The 9,409-nt window shown below is 38.9% G+C and overlaps 1 protein-coding gene across 1 annotated transcript in view; it reads left to right on the forward strand.

The window, feature by feature from the left end:
* prmt5 (protein arginine methyltransferase 5) overlaps positions 1-8,335 on the forward strand; it is a 10,091-nt gene extending 1,756 nt beyond the window's left edge. Inside the window, exons 3-16 of the mRNA XM_015379432.1 lie at positions 1,628-1,713; positions 1,871-2,005; positions 2,108-2,220; positions 2,314-2,363; positions 2,459-2,622; positions 2,711-2,872; positions 2,970-3,047; positions 4,150-4,208; positions 5,889-6,011; positions 6,093-6,268; positions 6,391-6,594; positions 7,775-7,885; positions 7,957-8,021; positions 8,097-8,335. Coding sequence (XP_015234918.1) covers positions 1,628-1,713; positions 1,871-2,005; positions 2,108-2,220; positions 2,314-2,363; positions 2,459-2,622; positions 2,711-2,872; positions 2,970-3,047; positions 4,150-4,208; positions 5,889-6,011; positions 6,093-6,268; positions 6,391-6,594; positions 7,775-7,885; positions 7,957-8,021; positions 8,097-8,249 — 1,679 coding nt within the window. The 3' untranslated portion in view covers positions 8,250-8,335. The remainder of the gene's footprint in view (positions 1-1,627; positions 1,714-1,870; positions 2,006-2,107; positions 2,221-2,313; positions 2,364-2,458; positions 2,623-2,710; positions 2,873-2,969; positions 3,048-4,149; positions 4,209-5,888; positions 6,012-6,092; positions 6,269-6,390; positions 6,595-7,774; positions 7,886-7,956; positions 8,022-8,096) is intronic.
* Positions 8,336-9,409: the final 1,074 nt, after the last annotated feature.

Genomic DNA, 9,409 nt, shown 5'->3' on the forward strand with positions numbered 1-9,409 from the left:
GGACCCCCTGTTGAAGACCCTCGAATTAGAGAATGCATTTAAAAAAAAATTGGTCTAGTTTTTCCAGGTATTATCTAATCCTAGCCCAAATCAAAAGCATTGAACTTTGATCACAATTTTAGTTGACATGTTTTCAAATTTGCTTATAGTTTTGATCGGGTTATTATTCGCTAGGTATTCAGCTTTCTCTATTGCAGAGATTGGCTGATCAAATTATTGACTGATTACTGGTGTGGTACTTTTTGAAATTATCTGATCTGCTTAGGGCTGGGAATTTGTAAGATTTTCAGGATTCTGATCCCCTTATCTATTCTGTGAAACGATTCGATTCTCTTATGGATTCCGCTTAATGAAAAAGCATTACTGTACAATTTCTGGAAAAAAAACCCATCTCCACCTGATTTAAATAAATGAGCATCTCCTTTATCTCGCTCCCTGAACTGCAGAGCAACTTCGTAGTGTGTTTCGTTACATTCATTGAAATAGCTAGAATCATGTAAGAATCACAGCTACCAGTAGTTCTAATTAAATATGCTAGCAATGAAGGGCTGGATTAACGAAAAAAGGCACACTCCCTTAATAACCCCACAGAGGTAGGAAATGCTTTATTTCCAGAAATGACATATGATTTACTAGGAACCACATTAAGCACAGCCAGTGATATAAAACTAGCTCCTTACCACCAGAGTTTCCTTCCATGCTGGTCGTAACTTAAGCTTCTGTCTGGAAGGCATCAAAAACACTGCATTCATTAAAATGTATGCCGTGTTGTGCGCGCAGGTGTTTCTGCATGTTGAATGTATTTTCTCCCGTGGATGTAATTGCCACTTTGCAATGATTGCAAAGCGCCTTGTTGCCACCTTTCTCTTCCTTAAAATAAAGCCAAACTTTCGATCGCTTTACCCAATGGGGCGTCCTTTTTTTTTTTGTTTTGCTCTTCTAGACTTAAGCCTGGTCATGTCGTACTTGCTTACTGAATGCCGTGCGTAACTTGCGTAAAAAGCGGCGTGCTGCCCAGCGTTAAGGGAACCGTTAAGCGAGCTGCCAAAAGGTGCCACGGAATTGGAACACACAGAACCGGTTCTAAACAGGAACCGGTTTTAGATTCCTATCCCTAGACCTGCTGATGACTATTTCAGCCGCCTTAGCTCAGTGTGTGCACATTTATATTAGAAGGGTTGATTTCTCGATGTTTTAAGAATAAGTCTTCGTATGCATTTCATTGAGAGTGCAGACCTCTGCCCTAAAGGCTGATGCATGTTAGATTATTTCCTTTCTGCCACAGCCTTAAGAAGATGATGATTTCATGTTATTTTTGCAGAGCTATCAACATTAACACGCACTGCTTCACTCCCATTATGTGCAATCTTCTTGTCACGGTTAGTAAGACAAAAAGCTTGATCCATTCCTGTGACATTGTATCAGAGAGGAAATATAAGATATAGTGGATATATTGCTGGAATAATCTGGCTCAGGTTAACAGCATGTAATAACTTCCATCAGATGACTGAAATAATTTAGTTGTATGAGGATTTAATTGGTTTTTAGCACATGGGGCAAATCTATAGTTTGGAATTGTATTATTTCAGTTTTTAAATATGTTCTTAAATTATGTGTCCCTTTTTAGACTGGAATACTCTGGTTGTCGGGAAGCTCTCTCAGTGGATCGATGCAGATTCAGAAATCGAGACGAATCGCAGGAATTCAGAAGCTGTAAGTTCCTCAATCTCGGCAGAATTTTTGAAAATCTTTTCCTCTAAAGCCGTTGTCATCCTTCTCTCATATCTTTGCTGAACTTGAATCCTGGCTTTTATGTCAAAAATCTTCACTTTATACCCTTAATCTTTTCCTTCTCTGTGTTTCTCTCCAGGCTCTGGCACAGGAGCTGAACTTTTCAGCCTACCTGGGGCTCCCTGTCTTCATGATCCCTCTAAAGGGTCCCAATAATGCCAATCTAGCTCGAATGCTGCTGAACCACATCCACACTGGACACCACACCTCGAACGTAAGAAACGGCACCAGGGAGACCGTCAGACGCCTGTAATTGGATTTGATGTATTAGTCCTGAGCTCCTGATTTAACCCCAGCTAATGTTTGCGTTCATTAGTTCTGGATAAGAGTCCCGTTGTTGGCACCGGAAGACACGCGGGAGGATCTGATTGAGAACGAACCCTCACCCTGTGTTGATGAGACGAGTGTGGATGAGAAAACCTGGATCTGGTTGGTTTTTTTTCTTCCACTTCCTCTTTATCTGACTTCAGATTTAATCTTCTAAAAACTGTCTCAGTTCCTTTATCTTTCTTTGTTCTGTAGGTGGCACTCATTCAGGACTCTGTGCGATTACAACAAGAGGGTCTGTCTTGGTGAGAGAACACACCAGAAAGCAACAATTTAAGGCTTTAAAGATGATTCAGATCCTTTCTTCATCTGAGAATGTTCTGCTTTTCTATTCCTGCAGCTATTGAAGTTGGAGCAGACATGCCTTCAGACGCTGTGATCGATAAGTGGCTCGGAGAGCCGATCAAAGCAGCAGTACTTCCAACAAGCATCTTCCTAACTAATAAGAAAGGATTTCCTGTTTTGTCGAAAGCTCATCAGAGGATAATCTTCCGGCTTTTTAAGGTCTGATATAACTGCCAGTCGCTTGGTTGAGCAGCCTCATCTCAAAGTTTCTTTCAATTAAAGAAAAAAAAAAAAAATTTCCTTCCAGCTAGAGGCTCAGTTCATCTTCACGGGCACCAGTCGGCACACTGAGAAGGACTTCAGGTCCTACCTGCAATACCTGGAATACCTCAACCAGAACAGGCCTGCGCCTAACGCCTATGAGCTCTTTGCCAAAGGATATGAAGACTACCTGCAGTCACCTCTCCAGGTCATTAACTCTGATTTATCCTTCATTTTGTATTGATTAATGTTGTTAATAAACTTTTTGATCAGTTGCTAAAGCCCCTTTTTCTATCCCTCATTAGCCCCTCATGGACAACCTGGAGTCTCAGACCTATGAAGTGTTCGAGAAGGATCCCATTAAATATTCTCAGTACCAACAGGTGAGGCAGCGGTCACAGTTGGATTAATAAACTGCTTTTCTCCAAGGATTCAGAAAACTGAGCAGCTTTTGTCCAATAGCCAAAAATATTAAATCTAATAGACGTAACTTTTTTAAAATTTAAGTTAATTGAGCAAAAATTTTATCTTTGAGAAAAAAGGAAATTTGTTTAGATGATTCAAGACTTCATTTTCTTTTTGGATTCATTGTAGCTGAAACCTCTTGGATTCTTTTCTTTTTAACTCAAACTGTCTTTTATCGCTGTTTTGATGCTGGTTTAAATTACATTTTCGCTCTGTGTCGACAGCAAACCACCACAGTAGGCATGGCTAATATTAGGGATGTCCTGAGCCGATATATATATATATCGGTCCAATATTATTTAAAAAACTGATATTGGATTTTATCGGCCAAAAATCTTAGATATTTCCTGCTGATGGAAACCCTTTTTCTCTGTTAAGTTTCTCGAACTCAATTGTTAATTTAACATGGGCCAGTTCTTTTTAAATAGGGTTTCTGGTGATTTAAATTCATTAAAAGTCATACATTTTTTTTTTTTTTAAAGTTAAGGCCTTAATTGGCATCAAAAGTCATTAAATGTGATTATCATTGCATTTAAAATGCTTTATAAAAAAAAAACAAAAACAATTTTGTCAGATATATCCGATAAAACTGGTTCCACATGCTTGCGCGGAACTGCTTCCGGTTGATCGCGAAGCCGTGTGCTTGGAAAAGAAGCTCGAGGCAGAGAAAAATGCTAGAGAATGGGAAAATGCTAATTTAAACAAAAGTGGCTGGAAAACGAGGAATCCAGGACATGGCTTTAGCCCGCCGACTGTAAAGATGGCGAAGGATTTTGCCGTGTTCTGCAGAGGTGACAAACTAGTGACAAACAGCTTTTAAATTTAAAGTATTTTGCTGATTGAGACCAGTTTGATGGTATTGTTGTGATTTTATAGTAAATTAGATTTAATTTTGCTCTCATAGCCTGTACTTTAGTGATCTTTAGACAGTAATTTAACAAAGATTTGGATAAATTCACATTGAAAAATCCTTTTTGGCTCATCGAACTGTCTTTTATGGTTTTATCTCTTTTCTTTCAGGCTGTGTATAAATGTCTGTTGGACAGAGTACCAGAGGAGCAGAAAGACACTAATGTTCAGTAAGTAGGACGCTTTATGTATTTGTGTTAAAGTACATGAGGATTTGAGTTAATGATTTATAGCTACTCCTACCTTCATTACCGTTGTCTTGTAATTAGTGTGCTTTAAAAAGAAATACATATTTTTTTTGTTATACAAAAATTATTTATTTTATTTTTTTTCTGTATCTGTGCTAGACTGGTTGATTGACTGACTTTAGTGATCTCAGTGGAAAAATGTACTTGTTACATCGACTCAAATAGTCAAAGAAGGAGAATGTGCCAAAGGAAGAAAACCAACAGAGGGGTGTAACAATTCAAGTTTTGTAAACGTAAACTGGAGTTTAAATTAAAAGCAGACATCTTTCCCATCTACAAATGGACAAAATGCTTCTCTTTGCAGCTTTTGTAAACGAGAAATTGTCACTGTTTTAGCTAAAACAGAGTCAATTGGGGTATCGACAGGTGAGTCCTCCAGCGTAGCCATGTTTGTAACGCCCCCGGCAACGTCCTTCTGACTGTCGTCATTCCTACATGTCCCGCCCAGAAAACCACTGCTGCTATGTCATTGCTCTGATGGACGGATTAGCATGAGTCTTTCAAGATGGATTTGCTGTGAGACTTAAAACTCAGATCTCACAGCAATCCAGCTTGCAGTACAAGGTTAGCGTAGCGCAGTATTGTTTAGAAATGTATGAATAACAGGTGAACAACAGTAGGTGTGTTTATGGCAACTACACAGAAATATACGGTAGAATAAAACGATGGGTTTACCTGCTGCACACAGAGAGAGATGTGATGATGCGGAAACCAACCTGCCTTAAAAGCCCATGTGAACCTTTTTGATTTTTAAATAACAGATATTAAAAAAAACATTTCACTAAAAAAAACAGAATTCATTATATACTATGGATCATTGTTTTAGACTTTATTTCTATTATATGTGATGGAAACAGAAACTAAAGTTCTTTTTACCTCAAGCTTGGCCAATAAATTCACCTCTGTTTGCTGTTTTCAGTCACTGAATAAACAATAACACTGAGTTTAACACAAACTGTTCCACTTGAAGCTTCTGAACGATTTGATGCCAGTATAGGCAAACTTGTGTGTGGAGAAAAACTTTACATCCTCCTATTTAGAAGGAGGTTAGCACACGCTGTCAGCGCCTGGTTACAAAATTCCAGGGTGTGCGAACTAGCGGCCAGGCTGCGCACGCAGACGGTTTCGTTTTTTATTTCATTGTTTTTATATTTTAGTTTTATTTTATTTATTCTTTTAGGACATAGTCAAATCAAGTTTATTAGTTTGAAAAAGTGTTTTTTGTTTTAGTGCTGCAAGAGGTAAAATGATAATCCCACATTGCACTGAAACTTGGATAGAAACCAAAAAAGTAAAACGTACTTTTTGCAACTTGCATATCTTTACACAAAGTTTGGATTGCATTTTTGTTTGCTTCCTCTGAGTAAAGACTTTAACAGCAGAGGTAACAGCTGCATCTTTTTATGGGTGTGCCACCACGACAGCCTTCTTTTTTTCTTTTAAGTGTCTCCTATCATCATAAGTTTGGGTTATTTTGATGAAGAATGGGTGAAGGTTTTAATCTTCAATCGGCGGCGCTGCTTTTAAGACACTCTGCTTTAAAGCTTCCTATAAACACCTCAAATACCGATTGTTTTCGATTCTTTCTTTTTGTTCATATAGGGTGTTGATGGTGTTGGGGGCAGGAAGGGGTCCCCTGGTTAATGCATCGCTGCGAGCTGCCAGACAGGCTGACCGAAAGCTGAGAGTATATGCTGTTGAGAAAAACCCCAACGCTGTCATAACGTGAGTACAGCTGCTTCAGTTCAGTGTGCTTGCCTATTGAAGGGGAATAGATGTTTGAGTGAAATGCCTTCTGTTGAGCAGGTTAGAGAACTGGCGCTTTGAGGAGTGGGGTGAGCAGGTGACCGTGGTGTCGTGTGACATGCGGGAATGGGAAGCACCAGAGAAAGCTGATATCATCGTCAGCGAGCTACTCGGATCATTTGGGGACAACGAGCTCTCCCCAGAGTGCTTGGACGGAGCGCAGCACTTCCTCAAAGGTACTAATACAGAGTCTTTCTGCAAAGCTCAGTGTCTCCACAGGATATACAAGAAGCCTTTATTCTACTCCATTACCTGCAACGCTTCCTTGGTTCATATATCATTTTCCTTTTCAATATAGATGATGGAGTCAGCATCCCCTGTTCCTACACGTCTTACCTGGCTCCTCTGTCTTCCTCCAAGCTATACAACGAAGTTCGCGGGTGCCGGGAACGTGACAAGGACCCAGAGTGCCATTTTGAGACACCATATGTTGTTCGACTCCATAACTTTCACCAGCTGGCTGAGCCTAAACCCTGCTTCACTTTTACACACCCCACAAAAGGTAGACATCCAGGAAATCATAGCAGCACTTCGTAATATGTTTATAGAGCAAGCCTACCAGTGATGGGTAGTATGTATTGTAATCACGATTTTTCTTCATCAAATCATTTAATGTTAACTATACACCATAACTTAGGAGTTTAAAAGCATTTTTTTGGCCATTTTTTAAGAAGCTTAGGCATTTTCTCTGACACATATTGAGTGAATTTCACATTAAAAAAAATTATGAAGACAAAAAGATTACGATCTCATACTCCTATTTGGAAATAAGCATTTTTTTTTTTATTCCATAATAAAACATCGCTCAGTCCTGTGAACAACCTAGTGGCAGCTAGAAGAGAAGGCTGCAAATTTACTCTCAACCAGCTGTACCGTTAACCTGATTCTGCCAGATGGATTTGCTCCGCATATCCATCTGGAAACCTTCCGTTGAAGTAATTTTGGGAAGGGGCGAAAATACTGGTTAGCTGATTGGCCTATGGTGGTGATAGACGGGCCAAATAAACCAATCAGATTAACGAAGCATATGACGTACTAACAGAACAACGACGAAAACACAACCACAAGCCAGGCTACTCTTGCCGAAACCAGTCGGGAGAAGAGCAAAAACATCTTTTCCTCTGAGAAAAGCTTCCAGAGCAGTGTTTTGCTCTTCTTTCAGTGAAGAAATACTGATAAAACTTGCTCGATAGCCACGCTAATGCTAGTTTCATCGGCTTTAGACTGAACTATCGCGCTTCTCGTTGCGTCACACCTCAACCCGCCTCAAAGCCAACGCTGATTGGACGTTCGTTTGGTGAACGGCTCCAAATTTTCTTTAACTGAGAGTCTCCAGACTGATCTGCGAGTGAAACCTTGAAAGCTCGCGAGATCAGGGTGGTCTCACGAGGCTACTGTACCGTCCTCTTAATCTTTAAAACCAGTAACCATTTAGTCAAAGCAACATCTTTTTGTTTAAGTAAGAGGAAAATGTAACATAATAGCATAGAACTAGAATGCATAGACTGTTCATTAAAGATTACCACTGTTTATCCAGCTTGAGATGTTAAGTCTTTACAATCTTAACACACAGCCCATCCCTAACTTGCTCAGTATTTTTATTTTTTGATGTCTTGAAAAAGGCCCTGGACTATTGACGTGCATTTCAAAGTTTATTAATGAATAACCTTTTGTTCTTTCAGACATGAATAATAACCGTTACCAGTGTCTTCGGTTCTCTGTGGATTGTAACTCTGTGCTCCATGGCTTTGCTGGCTACTTTGAGACCACTCTCTACAAAGATGTCACACTTAGTAAGTTGACGGAGTAACGAGGAAGTAATACATAATTCATAAGCTTTAGCTGATTAATTTGTTTGTTGCAGGTATAAAACCAGACACGCATTCACCTGGAATGTTCTCCTGGTTTCCCATTCTGTTCCCACTCAAAGTAAGTCATTTCCATCCATAATCAAAATGCAGACATTTTGATCTCCAGACTAAACATTGTTTGGGTTTCTGACAGCAACCCATCTCCATATCCCGGGACGATGACGTCACTGTTCGATTCTGGCGCTTGAACAACGGGAAGAAGGTTTGGTATGAATGGGCTGTGACGGAGCCCTCCTGCTCTGCCATCCACAACCCAGCTGGCCGCTCCTATACCATCGGGCTGTAAACATCAAGAATCCTCAGACCTGTTAGACATTTACTTCTGTTTTTTTAGTTGGACTCTGTGGTTATTTGCACCTTCTTTTTATATACCCAAAAATAAAATGTGGATTTGTCCCACTTTGAATTTGTAGAGGAGGAATGGCTCGTCATCTTTCAGATCAGCAGCCCTCACTAGTTTACTTGTTTGGGTCGTCCTCCATGCAGTTATGGACAGCAAGTGTGACCTATATTACATTTGATTCCAACGGGACCTTTGCCTTATCAAACACATTCCAGATGATCCATACAAATGTCCGCATAACATCGACACACCCTGTAACGTCAGGAAAGTTTCTCTTTTCAAGTCATCTATTTGGTGTATGCTCCTTGTTTGAACATTTTGAATTAAAAATAAAGCACTGTAATGTTCTGAGTCTCAGTTATTTTTTAGTATGGTGTTTAAATGTATTGAATTTGGATTTGCCAGTTAACAGTGAAGGATTTAATTGTTAGTAGGAAGCAACTAGTTAAATTTAGTCACTTTTACTTGAGTTAGTTTATAGGAAAATATGCCTTTGAGTACACTCTAAAAAAGAATATGCTGGTTCAACTTAAAAAACTTGATATAACAATTTGCGTAGATTTTTTTTTTAAGCTATTTCAATTAAGCCATAATTGAGTCAGTGCCACAAGATTTGTCTGGTTAGGCAAATTAATTTACTTTAGCAAAGGCGACATGATTTTCTTTGTTCTTTACAAATTTAATTAAGTTGAACCAACTTAATTTCCTTTAGTTATGGAATCGATTTATTTTCATTTGATTCTACTCAAAAATGTCCATGCAAATTGTTACCTCATTTTTTTGGCGTAATATTAACTTATTTATCTAAGTTAGAATAAATGCCACGTTCAAATTCCAGGCTTATGAATGGTTTATCCAAACATGGCTGCATATTGAAATTTTTAGCCCCCATAAAGGAAATGCTATCAAACAGGCCAGTAAAACTGTCTCATGCTGATCAGACTGATAAATTCTTTGTATTACTGAAACTGCAGTTTTTTTAACAATAGGTAAACTATAGCTGAACTCTAAATTACAAACATACACTTTGAACATCAAACATTCTTTATAGTATGTTATTGCAAACAACAGTGCAACAGGATGGTCTAACTCAGATTATTTTT

This window comes from Cyprinodon variegatus, unplaced genomic scaffold, assembly GCF_000732505.1.
Source record: "Cyprinodon variegatus isolate N-32 unplaced genomic scaffold, C_variegatus-1.0 Scaffold192, whole genome shotgun sequence".
Taxonomy (NCBI): Eukaryota; Metazoa; Chordata; class Actinopteri; order Cyprinodontiformes; family Cyprinodontidae; genus Cyprinodon; species Cyprinodon variegatus.